At 44.7% G+C, this 16,791-nt stretch overlaps 1 protein-coding gene across 4 annotated transcripts in view; it reads right to left on the reverse strand.

Annotated features, from left to right (window-relative positions):
* The window catches only part of LOC117394314 (tyrosine-protein kinase receptor UFO-like), a 34,319-nt gene that overhangs the window by 4,593 nt on the left and 12,935 nt on the right, over positions 1–16,791 (reverse strand). For 2 of the 4 annotated variants that reach the window (XM_059004722.1, XM_059004725.1), the window contains 11 exons: positions 13,225–13,402; positions 10,911–11,050; positions 10,630–10,771; positions 9,790–9,813; positions 7,445–7,577; positions 6,084–6,175; positions 4,070–4,165; positions 3,818–3,895; positions 3,218–3,310; positions 1,457–1,578; positions 772–881 (listed from right to left, as the gene is read on the reverse strand). In XM_059004722.1, the coding sequence (XP_058860705.1) occupies positions 772–881; positions 1,457–1,578; positions 3,218–3,310; positions 3,818–3,895; positions 4,070–4,165; positions 6,084–6,175; positions 7,445–7,577; positions 9,790–9,813; positions 10,630–10,771; positions 10,911–11,050; positions 13,225–13,402 (1,208 nt within the window). The remainder of the gene's footprint in view (positions 1–771; positions 882–1,456; positions 1,579–3,217; positions 3,311–3,817; positions 3,896–4,069; positions 4,166–6,083; positions 6,176–7,444; positions 7,578–9,789; positions 9,814–10,629; positions 10,772–10,910; positions 11,051–13,224; positions 13,403–16,791) is intronic. The other 2 variants (XM_059004723.1, XM_059004724.1) reach the window with 2 other exon arrangements.

Raw genomic sequence — 16,791 nt, forward strand, 5'->3', positions numbered from 1 at the left:
GTGTGGTAAAGCATAGGGAAGCATTGTAAAGCACATAGAGGTGTGGTAAAGCATAGGGAAGCATTGTAAAGCACAGAGAGGTCTGGTAAAGCATAGGGAAGCATTGTAAAGCACAGAGAGGTGTGGTAAAGCATAGGGAAGCATTGTAAAGCACAGAGAGGTGTGGTAAAGCATAGGGAAGCATTGTAAAGCACAGAGAGGTGTGGTAAAGCATAGGGAAGCATTGTAAAGCACATAGAGGTGTGGTAAAGCATAGGGAAGCATTGTAAAGCACATAGAGGTGTGGTAAAGCATAGGGAAGCATTGTAAAGCACAGAGAGGTCTGGTAAAGCATAGGGAAGCATTGTAAAGCACAGAGAGGTGTGGTAAAGCATAGGGAAGCATTGTAAAGCACAGAGAGGTGTGGTAAAGCATAGGGAAGCATTGTAAAGCACAGAGAGGTCTGGTAAAGCATAGGGAAGCATTGTAAAGCACAGAGAGGTCTGGTAAAGCATAGGGAAGCATTGTAAAGCACAGAGAGGTCTGGTAAAGCATAGGGAAGCATTGTAAAGCACAGAGAGGTCTGGTAAAGCATATTAAAATAGATCCATCCATTCTAAATACAAATAATGATACTTTTTTATGATTCAAATCAAACTGGTGTGTGGCTTTCGTGACATATTTTCTTGTTTGATTACACCCATTGTTTTTATTGAGGGGGTGGGTTCTTAAAAGGGTCGGATCATTGAGGCACTGATGGCGTGCGTGTGCGTGTGTGCGTGCGTCACTCACATGCAGTTCCGGGCGGCCAGGTCTCGGTGAATGAAGTTCTTGTTGCTGAGATACTCCATCCCTCGAGCGATATCCGTCATGAACTTCACAAGCATCGGCACAGGCAGGTACTGAGGGGAGGGGAGGGGAGAGGAGACAACAGCAGGGTCAGACTGACTGACACACACACTGACACACACACAAAGGCTGGTTTAGACTTCAGGCTCAACCGGGGGTTGAGAAAGATTCAGCTCTTAAAGACCGCTCTGCCTCGGATCAGCTGCAGAAATCTCCCTAGAATTACTGACGTGTGAAGCAGGATTTCACACGGGGGTCAGGCTGAGATTTAACCATGACCCTGGATGAAGCACACTGAACCGCTGTGTGTGTCAGTACAAGACTCCTATAGACAGCCCCCTGTACACAGCATCATCCCAAATAGAATGTCCCCTTATATTACACGCCAGCTCCTATATACAGAACGCTACACACCCCAGATCCTATAGACTGCCCTATACTCCCAGCTCCTATATACAGTCTCCTATGGCTTGCTTCCTTCAAACTCAAATTCCTACTCCCCCTATAACCCAGCCCCTATATCCAGTCCCCTATACACCCCAGCCCCTATAACCGGTCCCCTGTAAACCCTAACCTCTATAGCCAGTCCCCTCTACACCCAGCCCCTGTATCCAGTCCTGATACGCACCACAGGGCTGTCTCCGAGCCGGGAGTACAGCAGGTAGCTGTGCAGGTCTCCGTGTTTCATGAAGGGCAGGATCACCACTGGGGAGGGGAACCCCTCACTCTCCACACTCTGCAGACACACGCCTGGGGGGGGGGGGAAGAGAGAGAGAGAGAGAGAGAGAGAGAGAGAGAGAGAGAGAGAGAGAGAGAGAGAGAGAGAGAGAGAGAGAGAGGTGGAATACAATAATGACCTTGTACAGCTGGTACTAGAATTAAAGATTTAAACCAAAACAGAACTGACTGACAGACAGACAGAAGTTCAGCTTCCTCCCAGTCGGTCTAAAAAAAAATATGACTTTCCTCTCAATAGGAATAGTGCAGGGGTTTTATAGCTATACAATATCGTGTCACATGGTGTTTGTTTGTTGATTATATATACCCTTGACTTTGCTCAGCTATGCCTGTCTACAGCCTCGTCACTACTATAGAGGTGTGTGTCTGTACAAAATATAGCTCTGCCTGTCCCCCTGTGCCGCTACAACTGTGTAAATAACCTACCTGTCATTTTTATTTTCATCGTTAACATCTTGACAGCTTTTTACACTTACAACTTTAAAGTCTGTTTCAAAGCTCTTGAAAAATGTCTGCTCTAGTGCACTGGGGTTTGAGATCTGTCCTCTAAATCACTGCAGGAAGACAGATTTAGAAAAAAGAAACATAACAGGTGCTGTGGCTTTTCTGTTCCGTACCACGTCACGGATCGTCATCTTTGTGTTGCCTGTTTGACAGTGTGAGTAATAATCCTGACGCTATCAGTGCACTAGAGCAGACATTCTCTTGCCTATACATGTTCTAATATGCACAGCCAGTGCACAGTTAATTTGATTCCTGACAAATTCCATGAGGGACATCTTCAAATCTCAACTCAGCTTTACCACACTGTGCTGTGCTTTTACCAAGGGGATACCAAAGCACTACACTTTGAGAAGGGGCTGGTTCATTATCTTCTCTGTGCTTTACTACACTTTGAGAAGGGGCTGGTTCATTATCTTCTCTGTGCTTCACTACACTTTGAGAAGGGGCTGGTTCATTATCTTCTCTGTGCTTCACTACAATTTGAGAAGGGGCTGGTTCATTATCTTCTCTGTGCTTTACTAGACTTTGAGAAGGGGCTGGTTCATTATCTTCTCTGTGCTTTACTACACTTTGAGAAGGGGCTGGTTCATTATCTTCTCTGTGCTTCACTACACTTTGAGAAGGGGCTGGTTCATTATCTTCTCTGTGCTTTACTACACTTTGAGAAGGGGCTGGTTCATTATCTTCTCTGTGCTTCACTACACTTTGAGAAGGGGTTGGTTCATTATCTTCTCTGTGCTTCACTACACTTTGAGAAGGGGCTGGTTCATTATCTTCTCTGTGCTTCACTACACTTTGAGAAGGGGCTGGTTCATTATCTTCTCTGTTCTTCATTACACTTTGAGAAGGGGCTGGTTCATTATCTTCTCTGTGCTTTACTACACTTTGAGAAGGGGTTGGTTCATTATCTTCTCTGTGCTTTACTACACTTTGAGAAGGGGCTGGTTCATTATCTTCTCTGTGCTTCACTACACTTTGAGAAGGGGCTGGTTCATTATCTTCTCTGTGCTTTACTACACTTTGAGAAGGGGCTGGTTCATTATCTTCTCTCAACACACACACGGAAACAGAAACACACACTCAGGCACACTGCTGTACAGAAACACACTCAGGCACACTGCTGTACAGTATAAAGGGCCTCCCTCACCGATCAGTCTCATGACGTTGCGATGATCAAACTCCTTCATGCAGGCAGCTTCCCGAAGAAAATCCTCCATTTCACTGTGTGTGCAGATAGCTACTGCAGAGAGAGAGAGAACGAGAGAGACACACACAGTGAGACACTAACATCACCCACTACTGCAGAGAGAGACACACAGTGAGACACACACACACACACACACACATTGAGACACTAACATCACACACTCACTACTGCAGAGAGAGAGACACAGTGAGACACTAACATCACTCATCGACACACTTGCAAAGGGAGAGACAGAGAAAGAGAGAGAGAGAGAGAGAGAGAGAGGAGAGAAAGAGAGAGGAGAGAAAGAGAGCAACATCACACACCTAATAAATTCATATATTGTTTTTATATTTTTTATGTCTCAATCCTAAAATTGTAGGTGTTGCTAAACTTTTGGCCAGAGCTGTAGATGCACAGAGACACAGAGAGATGCAGAGAGACACAGAGAGACACAGAGAGACACATAGAGACACAGAGAGACACATAGAGACGCAGAGAGACGCAAAGAGACGCAAAGAGACGCAGAGAGATGCTACAGCAGTGCTGGTGCTTCCTCACTTTTCATGGTCTTCACGGCAACTTTGAGGACGTAATCCTCCTGACTGAGCTGCCCTTCCATCACAGAACCGAACTCCCCTGAAAACAAGAACGAGAGGAACGATGAATACACTCTTAAAACAAGGGAGGGAGGGAGGGAGGGAGTGTGCACTACCTTCTCCCAGTGTCTTTGCTAGTGTACGTTTGACAGGGAGGGAGAGATGGAGGAAGGGAGGGAGAGATGGAGGAAGGGAGGGAGGGAGGGTGCACTACCTTCTCCTAATGTCTTCCCGAGTGTCAGTCTGTGTCGATCCACCATCACATCCTGAAGCTTCTCTTTGAGGTCGTCGCTGATGCCCAGAGTGTTCACTGCAGCAGCAAAGACAAGACAGGGAGGAGACCACAGTGTTAGTACTGTATACACTGTGCAGCATTACGCAGGGCTGGGCTTTTACTGTGGGAAACAGTATAAAGGGTTTATAAGGGTTAGTTTACCATGTTTTGTTTAATATTTCATCATCTCTGTAGAGCGGGCGTAAACTGACAGCGAATCAGTGAAAATTCAAAATTTTAAAAAAATAAGAGGAGACAGAAATGTGGTTTTAAATGTAAAAAAATTGCAAAAATTAAAAGGTAAAAAGCTAGTTTGTACAAACAGAACAATTTAAAAAGTCTAAAGCATATATATTTTAAATGGCAGTTGAATTGTATCTATTGCCAGTGTGTTTGGAGCAGTTGAATTGTCTCTTGCCGGATCTGCTCCAGCATTGCTGAGCCTCATACCCTCTCAGTATTTTTCTTTCTCCAGCTGAGTGACATCAGCAGGAACGCAGACCTCTCTTAATCTGAGTCGCATTTTCCACGGAGCCACGGCCAAAAACAGAGAAAACATCTCAGCTGAGCAGCAGCGAGTAAGAGAGAGAGGAGAGAGGGAAGAGAGATGAGGGAGAGAAAGAGGACAGGGGAGAGAGGGAAGAGAGATGGGGAGAGAGGGAGAGAGGACAGGGGAGAGAGGGAAGAGAGATGGGGAGAGAGGGAGAGAGGACAGGGGCGAGAGAGGAGAGAGATGGGGGAGAGAGAGGACAGGGGAGAGAGGGAAGAGAGATGGGGAGAGAGGGAGAGAGGACAGGGGAGAGAGGGAAGAGAGATGGAGAGATGGAGAGAGAGGAGAGAGAGATGGAGAGAGAGGGAAAAGAGATGGGGAGAGGAGAGGGAAGAGATGGGGAGAGAGGGGACAGAGATGGGGAGAGAGGAGAGAGGGGAGAGGAAAGAGGAGAGAGGGAAGAGATGGAGAGTGAGGGGAGAGGAAAGAGAGGAGAGAGGGAAGAGAGATGGGGAGAGAGGGAAAAGAGAGGAGAGAGATGGGGAGAGAGGAGAGAGGGACGAGAGATGGGGAGAGAGGGAGACGGGAGAGAGAGAGAGAACAGGGGAGAGAGGGAAGAGAGATGGAGAGAGGGGAGAGAGGTTGCAGTACTACATGATAGCCACCAGAGGAAGACAGTAACGCGTGTGGCCATCTCTGGAGGTATATGAGTGTTTCCAGCTGTGGGTGTTAATTCTGGAACAGCGTTCTCCGAGTGGGTGGGTGCGTATGTTTATAAAAGACTGATATGACATCGTGTCTGCCTCCCTAATAAAACTATGATCTTAGTTTCTTAGAAAACTTACTTAGCGAGTTGAAAAAAAACAGCCAAAATAATGTAAATCATTAAAAAAAAAAAAAAAAAAAAAAAAGTGATCTTAGAACAATCCTATCCCTCTTCCCTCATGATAAGAACGGGTACCTTTTTATTTCCAAACTAACCCCTGCATAAAACTAAAACCAACGCAGTCCCCCTGTGACTCTCTCCGTCTAATGAGTTGTAATTAACATGCAGGATTGTTACAGTCTGTCTGTAAGGGGGGGGGGGGGGGAGCTGCCAGAATCCTTGTGACGCGCAAGGGGGGGGTCTCAACGCAAGTCGCCATGGCAACCCTCATCTCACAGCAGTGTGAATGCTGAGTCTCTCTATCCATTCAGCTGGTTTGGAACCAAGCTAAAAATGTAACAGGGAGTTCATGTACAGCCTGTATCGCTATGACTGTGTGTTTACATAGTGGTTAGTAAGACTTTTTCACGATATATATGTTTTAGGTTTGCTGTTAGGGTTATATCTTGCAAAAAGATGCATTCAGTTTCCCCATCATGAAAGCACGTTGAAGTGCACTGAGGCGCACAGTAAAGCCGAGGCAAGTCTCTGGCATGGTGCATCAGAACGGGAAGGCTGGGGCTCACAGCGGTACTCACGCGTGGCCTCTGTGGTTCTGCGGCTGTAGGATCGCCGCGCTCGGTAGCGCACCACCAGCTCTCCTCTCTCCATCATCGGCTCAAACGCTTCCCTGAGAACAGACGCAGGAGACAGGGAGTCAGGAGATGCTCTAGGTGCAGTTTAAATTCATGAAGCACATGGTCAATTCAAATCACTTCTATATGCAATGTAATTCAACTCAATTCAAATCACTTCTATATGCAATGTAATTCAATTCAAATCACTTCTATATGCAATGTAATTCAATTCAAATCACTTCTGTGCAATGCAATTAAACCAGTTCAGTTAAATTCTGTTATATCTTCTTCAATTAAATCCCTGCTTGTTTTCTGGGCTGAAAATGTGTTAATTTTTTGAACCCATGCTCAATCCTGGGGTACCTTCTCAATCTCCACAGTGTCTTTTCTACAGATCAGTTTGACACCATCCCTGTTTCTTTTACCAATTTGCTTTACCAGACCTCTCTGTGCTTTACAATGCTTCCCTATGCTTTACCACACCTCTCTGTGCTTTACAATGCTTCCCTATGCTTTACCAGACCTCTCTGTGCTTTACAATGCTTCCCTATGCTTTACCAGACCTCTCTGTGCTTTACAATGCTTCCCTATGCTTTACCATACCTCTCTGTGCTTTACAATGCTTCCCTATGCTTTACCATACCTCTCTGTGCTTTACAATGCTTCCCTATGCTTTACCATACCTCTCTGTGCTTTACAATGCTTCCCTATGCTTTACCAGACCTCTCTGTGCTTTACAGTGCTTCCCTATGCTTTACCATACCTCTCTGTGCTTTACAATGCTTCCCTATGCTTTACCATACCTCTCTGTGCTTTACAATGCTCCCCTATGCTTTACCAGACCTCTCTGTGCTTTACAATGCTTGCCTATGCTTTACCACACCTCTCTGTGCTTTACAATGCTTGCCTATGCTTTACCAGACCTCTCTGTGCTTTACAATGCTTCCCTATGCTTTACCAGACCTCTCTGTGCTTTACAATGCTTCCCTATGCTTTACCATACCTCTCTGTGCTTTACAATGCTCCCCTATGCTTTACCAGACCTCTCTGTGCTTTACAATGCTTGCCTATGCTTTACCAGACCTCTCTGTGCTTTACAATGCTTCCCTATGCTTTACCAGACCTCTCTGTGCTTTACAATGCTTCCCTATGCTTTACCACACCTCTCTGTGCTTTACAATGCTTGCCTATGCTTTACCACACCTCTCTGTGCTTTACAATGCTTGCCTATGCCTTCCCATGTTTACACTGTGCTCTATCACACTGTGCTGCGCTGTTACTGTGGTTAATGTTATGAGGGGTGCAGGGTGTTTAGGACTCACCCGTATTGCGTCTCTTTCCTGTGGAGTCGGGAGACGTATACGGCGACCATGACCGTGCAGGCGATCGCCACGGCAACAGCCATGACAACGTACCACCAGTGCCAGGAGAATTCACCTGGTGACACGGGCAACCCTGTGACACGAGAGAAAGAGAGAGAGAGAGTGAGGGGGGGGGGGGAAGAGACAGAGTGAGAGAGAGAGTGAGAAAGAGAGAGGGGAGGAAGGGATTGAGGTACAAGAGAGACAGTGATAGAAATTATGAGAAAGATAGATAGAGATAGATAGATAGATAGATAGATAGATAGATAGATAGATAGATAGATAGATAGATAGATAGATAGACAGATAGATAGATATTGCAGCAGGGCAGGGGCCCTGCAAGTGTAAAAATGTATGTTTTGTGGCAGGGACAGCTAATAGTTTTTTTTTGTTTAATTTAATTGTTTAATTGATTTAATTGGAGTATTGTTTGATTTAATTATGATTTGTTAATTGTTTTGGCAGTTGGCCTCATTATTGCAAATTGAGACCAACTGCCAAGTATACAAGGAGAGCAGTCAGTGTGCCCCAAGCTGCTGAGTAGAAGGAGACAGAAAGGGGCTCTCCGTGTCCGAGCAGGCGTGGCTTAGAAGTACCGTGCTGCGTGTTTTATTTCTTACAGGTAAACGGCATATCTGAACCCGTACTAGAAAGGGTGATCCTGAAAAAAGTGTTTAGTTAGGGTTCCAAAGTGGAGCTAGGTTTTAGTTTGTTTGTTTTTGTTTATAGAATAAAAGTGTGCATGAAGCACTTAAAATTCAACTTTGAGTTTCTGGGTCACGTTTTTATAGGGGCACGAACCTGAAAAAAGGCCAAACAGTGTCACAATATTATATAAGATACTATATATAGATGAAAAGTAACCAGCTGTATTTGATTTTTTCCCCATTTCAAGCACTTGGCTTCAGTAAACTTCAATGTAATTACCAGCTTGTAAATATCAGTTAAACTCGGTTTACAAGCAGGCGAACATCATTACAGAGCACTCGACAAAATAATGACTCCGAAAAAACAGACTCAAAAGAAAGAGATCCCACATCTCATTACAGTGTCGTGCCAGTCAGAGAGAGAGAGAGAGAGAGGAGGGAGGGAGAGGGAGAGCAAGCTTGAATTCGCCCTTCTATCATGTCTCTGTGTGTTCTATTATGTCACTATATGTCTGTGTGTTTGTGTGTGATCTTATGTCTCTATTATGTGTGTGTGCGTGCGTGCGTGCATGGGCAGGTTTATAGTGCTTACTGGGTCAACAAAAGTCTCCACAAGGAAGGAAAGTCTGACAAAACCTACCTTATGAGGACGCAGGCCTTGTAGTGTTTAAACAGATATTAAACAGTCATTATTGTTTTTTCAAAAACAAACTAAAAAGTGCCCAAATATTTTGTTTGTTGTCGACTTTCACCCTGTGTGAGAGTCAATGCGAAGTCCTCATAAACACTATAAACAGTGTGTGTGTGTGTGTGTGTGTGAGTGTCTGTGGGAGAGAGTTTAGTGCTGCTGTTTAATTTATAAACACATGTTGACTTCTCAGCCCGAGAGACCCTGTCTGGAGTTTTCTTTCCAGGCCTTGAAGGGGTCGGTGCAGTGACAGACCACAGAGCCACACCCACATTCCACAGAGCCACACCCACATTCCACAGAGCCACACCCACATTCCACAGAGCCACACCCACAGAGCCACACCCACATTCCACAGAGCCACACCCACATCCACAGAGCCACACCCACAGAGCCACACCCACATTCCACAGAGCCAAACCCACAGAGCCACACCCACATTCCACAGAGCCACACCCACATTCCACAGAGCCACACCCACATTCCACAGAGCCACACCCACAGAGCCACACCCACATTCCACAGAGCCACACCCACATCCACAGAGCCACACCCACAGAGCCACACCCACATTCCACAGAGCCAAACCCACAGAGCCACACCCACATTCCACAGCAGCCACATGTGGCCAGCTGTGTTCACTGGAGCGCAGGCAACACCGCAGCACAGTAGAGAGAGGCTGCATGCATGACGGAGCGCTTTGACAAAACAGGGCTAGTACAGCAGTACTGTGTTTCATGTTCGATTTCGAAATGTCACATCCCTATTGAAATGAATGGAGTGGTTCAGTCCTCTACAATCCCTATTGAAATGAATGGAGTGGTTCAGTCCTCTACAATCCCTATTGAAATGAATGGAGTGATCCAGTCCTCTACAATCCCTATTGAAATGAATGGAGTGATCCAGGCCTCTACAATCCCTATTGAAATGAATGGAGTGGTTCAGTCCTCTACAATCCCTATTGCTCTTACCTCCAGATTGCAGCTCCCCCATCTCTGCTTGAACAAAAGAGACAGAACAGTTGTCTGTGATTTCATTGTTACACTGCTGTGTATCTCACATGTTAAAATAGAGCATGAAGGCACCTGGTCACCCTGCTCTTGTGTGACACAGCACTAGAACACGAAGGCTTTCTCTTTCCACTAGAAATTCCCTTCCCTATGCTTTACCAGACCTCTCTGTGCTTTACAATGCTTCCCTATGCTTTACCACACCTCTCTGTGCTTTACAATGCTTCCCTATGCTTTACCAGACCTCTCTGTGCTTTACAAGGCTTCCCTATGCTTTACCAGACCTCTCTGTGCTTTACAAGGCTTCCCTATGCTTTACCAGACCTCTCTGTGCTTTACAAGGCTTCCCTATGCTTTACCAGACCTCTCTGTGCTTTACAATGCTTCCCTATGCTTTACCATACCTCTGTGTGCTTTACAATGCTTCCCTATGCTTTACCAGACCTCTCTGTGCTTTACAATGCTTGCCTATGCTTTACCATACCTCTCTGTACTTTACAATGCTTCCCTATGCTTTACCATACCTCTATGTGCTTTACAATGCTTCCCTATGCTTTACCAGACCTATCTGTGCTTTACAATGCTTCCCTATGCTTTACTAGACTTCTCTGTGCTTTACAATGCTTCCCTATGCTTTACCAGACCTCTCTGCTTTACAGTGCTTCCCTATGCTTTACCATGCTTTCACTGTGCTATATTGCCCTCTGCTGTGTTTTTAGTATAGGATACTTGTATAAGGGTCACAGTAAAGCAGCGTGTTTTGTTTAGTTCTGTTTCAGCCTGGGAGATGGTGTGCCTCACCTGGCTGGAGGGAGGCGAGCCTGAGGGGGAGACTCCAGGGCCCCTGCCCCGCCCCAGTGTACGCACACACCCGCACAGAGAGGTTGCTCCCGGGAAGGGAGAGGTTGAAGGTCATCTCCGTGGCGTTACCTGTGTCTATCAACTGCAGCCAGGGGAGAGAGAGAGAGAGAGAGAGGTGAGAGGCGTGGGGGGGGGGGGGGGGAGAGAGAGACAGAGAGGGAGGAGTTGGGGAGTGAGGGGTAGAGGAGAATGGAGCAGTGCTCTTAGAGTCAGTAACTCACCTCTCCTGGTTCCTGACTCTGATAGGCCAGCCGGTATCCTCTCAGAACTCCGTTCAGCCGGCCCGCTGGCTCCTCCCACTTCACCAGAGCGAGGCTGCCGTTGAACTGCACGCTGACATTGGTGGGAGCGAGACTCGGCACTGAAACACCAGCGAAACGAAGAGAGAGACGAAGGCTCAGCCGAGAGAATTTCAATACTGAGCTTATGTCCCGATGAACATTGATCTGCAGGAATCTTTGTACATTTCACAACCAGATTGAGACATGCGATGAACGTAGACATTATCCTTCAACGCGTACACAGTCGGGAGTTTAAAACGAACGGAACACAAAGCCACTTTCTGGCTTGGCAAACCTGAGGAGACTTGGGGTTTGATACAGCAAAGCCTCAAACCAGGTCTCAAGCCGCTGTTCCTGACAATGTGTTTGTAAATGTTCTGGAATGTTCTGACTGGTGTTTTCGTTGGCCGAGAGAGGGTTTATGATTTAATAATAGATTATATACCACCCCCCCACCCCCACCACACCCCCACACACACACACACACACACTTTGTCATGCTTTCCAGCTAACGATGAGGACATCAGGAAGTTTTTGGGCTTCAATTGTTTCCACATGTGCCTGATCCAACCACCCAACCTCGCCCCTTCATCTCCACTCAAGCAAACCCCCCTCCTTCTGATTATTCCAACAGTGAGAGAGAGAGAGAGAGAGAGAGAGGAAAAGAGAGAAAATGGAAAAAAAAGAGGGGAGAGGGGGGAGAGTGCGGAAAAGAGAGAGAGAGAGAGAGAGAGAGAGAGAATGGGAAAAAAGAGAGGGAGGGAGGGGGAGAGAGGGAGAGGGAGCAAGAGAGCTGGTAACAGAAATCCTTTAAATTCAGCAGACCACAGTTTCTTGTCCAAGACAAACAGCCAATGGCTGCGGCTCTCTTGAATTTGGGGGGCTGAAATGATCCTCCTGGCATCGCTATACTCCGCCGTTGGCTGAGGAGAGCTTTTCCCAACACGCCCATCCTCGGAAAAGGCTTGAGAACTCTGGCTAGGATCCAGGAATATATATTATATATATATATATATATATATATATATATATATATATATATATATATATATATATATATATATATATATATACACACAGTATATATACACACATTTTTTTAATTCCCCCTACGTTCCTGTTCCCAGGGGGAGATTACACAGTATGTGAGATTACACAGCAGTCTTAAATCAAGCGTTCATTTGTACTGGATTGGCACGGATCTCAGATCCGGCACCTTTTTGTCTAACAGGCGAAAATTAAACCGTTTGCAAATGATAAACCGTACAGTGAAAAAAAAAAAATTGTTGTTGCAAAAAATATTTCTATTTACCCATGCACAATAAAAAAAAAAGGGCTTTCCTTTTCTGCAAACGAAGAAAACGTACTGAAAACTATATTAAATATATTTTAGGGTGCAACGTCTACGAGTAAGAAAATGACTGGGGTATTTTTGCACCCCAAAATGTCAAAAAACGAGCGCTTTCGCACCAGCGTCGTCGCTCCCGATCAGCAGATCAGACGTCCAGCCACGTGACGAGGAAAAGTTCGGCATGCAGCTAGAGGGTAAATTCTCTGTGCGATTTACTCCAGATCGCCATTCGAGTTATTTTTTGGTCTTGTTATATCGCCCCTCGCTATACTGCGGATTCGGATATCTCGCGGTCCTGGAGTGGACTCCCCATTTTCGCTGTCTAACTGCATATGCCTTAGTTGCACTATACATAGGCACTTAAAATTACTGTGCGTTTTATTTCGTACTGCACAAAACAATATCCAAAACAATTAAAAACAAAACCATTAATACCGTACTGTTATCATATACACACAAATTGCCCAGTAAATTAGCCAGCGAGGTGCTCACTTGTGGCAGAAATGCTCTAGCAAAAGTCACAGGGCAGTGACGTCAGCTCCCTAGCAACAAGCCTCCTGTGTTGGGAATGGATTCTTTCAATGCAGCGGGTTTGTGCGTTTGAGCAAGGAGAGGAAGACTCGTGAAATTAATTGGAGACTGAAGTTGATGAGAAGCAATTACCCTCTGCAGTATTAAAAACAGGGTGCTGCTTTATATACGAAAAAATGAGAAAAAGCGGGTTGCGTTTTATTAATACTGGACCCCGACACCCGCGACATATCGAGGGGTGGTGTGTGTAATAAATCATGCTAATGACAATTTGGAGCAAACGGTTTTGAGAATCCAGCCTTGGGTGCGTCTCTGAGACGTGATCCTTTAAATCTACATTTAATTTCTTCCAAAACGCGCAGAAAGACACACCTCCTTCAAGGGTTGCCATGGTCACCCAGTCTGTCCAATCAGAGCCCCCCTCGCTGCTGCGGCAGGACAGACGGACGCGGTACTCCGTGAACGGAACCAGACCCGGGATCAAGTGACGTGGGGGCGGGGCCTTGACGTTCTGATTGTAGATCATGTGACCTCCGGTGAGCTCGGACACCTGAGGAAAAAAATTAATTAATTAATTAATTAATTAATTAATTAATTAATTAATAAATAAATAAATAAATAAATAAATAAAGGATTAAGGAGAGTGTGAACCAGCCCTCACCTCCCAGCAAAGCAGAAGCTGGGTTTTAAAAAAAAAAAAAAAAAGACAGCGTTGTTTCGCTTCTGTTTTTGGTCTGTGACTTGGCTGTGAGTCACATCTTCCAGAGGTGGAAGTCAGTTTTAGCAATGAGCAACAGCACACGCAGAACAAAGTCTTAACAGCGCGACTTCCCATTCGCACTTTAACTCTCCCTCTCTCAGCAGCCTTTTGTCAATCATTGTGTCCTGTGTGGCATTTCTTTCATCTACAAGTGATTGAGATTGTTGCATGGCGGACAGGTTAATGGTTACACCCTGGTGTACACAGGTCTATGAAATGCACGGTCTATGAAATGCACGGTCTATGAAATGCACGGCCTATGAAATGCACAGCCTATGAAATGCACAGCCTATGAAATGCACAGCCTATGAAATGCACGGTCTATGAAATGCACGGTCTATGAAATGCACAGCCTATGAAATGCACGGTCTATGAAATGCACGGTCTATGAAATGCACGGCCTATGAAATGCACAGCCTATGAAATGCACAGCCTATGAAATGCACAGCCTATGAAATGCACGGTCTATGAAATGCACGGTCTATGAAATGCACGGCCTATGAAATGCACAGCCTATGAAATGCACAGCCTATGAAATGCACAGCCTATGAAATGCACGGTCTATGAAATGCATGGTATACAAAGTGATTCTAATCTACAACAATAGAAATACATTAATTAGATAACTAATATTTCAGGCACAGAACAAGAACCCTTTAAGACACCAGGGATGGAAAGAGACTCCTGTTGCACAGCAGTGTCATCCATTCCAGGTTTTACTACCAGCTTGATCAGCCCCAGTGTGTCTAGGTAACAAGCTCAGATGTGTCTTATTATTAAACTCCTACTGAAACCAGGGCTGGATCACACTGCTGTGCAGCGGGAGTCTGATTCCCATCCCCGAGATACCTTGAATTGTTTTGTCCTTTTAAAAAAAAAAAAAAAAAAACACAGACTGGGACTAATCTCTTGAAAAAATATAATCCTGTAAAATAAAAACAACAAAACAAGATGAATCTGTCCCTTTAGCTTGTAAAACAAACAAAAAAAAGCATTTCTCAATGTCTTCGGCTGCGAGCGACTGTCTGGAGTAACCAGCGGTCCAGAGAAATGCACTAGTAAGCATATCTTCAGAGAGAGAGAGAACCCCCCACCCAGTCCCACTGAAACCACATGGCTGCTGATTTTAATTCCCCAGCAGTGGCTGTGCTGTTGAAGCGGGGGGGGAGGGCATTGAAAACACACAAACAAAGAGAAAATCTAACTCTGTGACCTGTGTGCCATCCTGGCCTATAGACCCTGGGTCCATGTGATCCCAATAACCTTCAGTAACACAGGGAGAGAGAGAGAGAGAGAGAGAGAGAGAGAGAGAGAGAGAGGAGAGGCCTTTCTTTCCATCCCATTCAGCAGTTCCCAGTAACCCAAAGAGGGAGATTGGAAAATATCAGTCACAGAGAGAGGGAGAGAGAGAGGAAAGAGTCATCCACTTGCTGGCTTTCCAAGATGGAAAAACAATATATTATAAAGACATTTCAGAGGGCTGGATCGCATCAATATCAGGGTCTAGCGCTATATATTATAAAGACATTTCAGAGGGCTGGATCGCATCAATATCAGGGTCCAGCGCTATATATTATAAAGACATTTCAGAGGGCTGGATCGCATCAATATCAGGGTCTAGCGCTATATATTATAAAGACATTTCAGAGGGCTGGATCGCATCAATATCAGAGTCTAGTGCTGTATATTATAAAGACATTTCAGAGGGCTGGATCGCATCAATATCAGGGTCTAGTGCTGTATATTATAAAGACATTTCAGAGGGCTGGATCGCATCAATATCAGGGTCTAGTGCTATATATTATAAAGACATTTCAGAGGGCTGGATCGCATCAATATCAGGGTCTAGTGCTGTATATTATAAAGACATTTCAGAGGGCTGGATCGCATCAATATCAGGGTCTAGCGCTGTATATTATAAAGACATTTCAGAGGGCTGGATCGCATCAATATCAGGGTCTAGTGCTGTATATTATAAAGACATTTCAGAGGGCTGGATCGCATCAATATCAGGGTCTAGTGCTGTTTATTATAAAGACATTTCAGAGGGCTGGATCGCATCAATATCAGGGTCTAGTGCTATATATTATAAAGACATTTCAGAGGGCTGGATCGCATCAATATCAGGGTCTAGTGCTGTATATTATAAAGACATTTCAGAGGGCTGGATCGCATGAATATCAGGGTCTAGTGCTGTATATTATAAAGACATTTCAGAGGGCTGGATCGCATCAATATCAGGGTCTAGCGCTATATATTATAAAGACATTTCAGAGGGCTGGATCACATCAATATCAGAGTCTAGCGCTATATATTATAAAGACATTTCAGAGGGCTGGATCGCATCAATATCAGGGTCTAGCGCTATATATTATAAAGACATTTCAGAGGGCTGGATCGCATCAATATCAGGGTCTAGCGCTATATATTATAAAGACATTTCAGAGGGCTGGATCGCATCAATATCAGGGTCTAGTGCTATATATTATAAAGACATTTCAGAGGGCTGGATCACATCAATATCAGAGTCTAGCGCTATATATTATAAAGACATTTCAGAGGGCTGGATCGCATCAATATCAGGGTCTAGCGCTATATATTATAAAGACATTTCAGAGGGCTGGATCGCATCAATATCAGGGTCTAGCGCTATATATTATAAAGACATTTCAGAGGGCTGGATCGCATCAATATCAAGGTCTAGTGCTATATATTATAAAGAGATTTCAGAGGGCTGGATCGCATCAATATCAGGGTCTAGTGCTATATATTATAAAGACATTTCAGAGGGTGGGATCGCATCAAAATCAGGGTCTAGTGCTATATATTATAAAGACATTTCAGAGGACTGGATCGCATCAATATCAGGGTCTAGTGCTATATATTATAAAGACATAGTACTTGTAGACAATACTATCACAGAATCAAAGGGTATGAATACTTCTGAATTGCTGAAATAAATAATTGTAGAAATCTGTTTCTTGTAACTTTTTTTTCCTCATCCACAAAAGCAAAACTTTTGCTACAAAAGATTTTTCCCAAAATTCTTTGTTTGAGAACTTTCTAGAAATTACAAATTTCCATTGGGGTATGTAAAAACTATACCCTTGTAAAAATGTATAATGGTATTTATGTAGTTCCCCCCCCCCATGCTTTTCCTCTCCATTTACCATAGTTTA

The sequence above is a fragment of the Acipenser ruthenus genome, chromosome 30 (genome assembly GCF_902713425.1).
Source record: "Acipenser ruthenus chromosome 30, fAciRut3.2 maternal haplotype, whole genome shotgun sequence".
NCBI classification, from domain to species: domain Eukaryota; kingdom Metazoa; phylum Chordata; class Actinopteri; order Acipenseriformes; family Acipenseridae; genus Acipenser; species Acipenser ruthenus.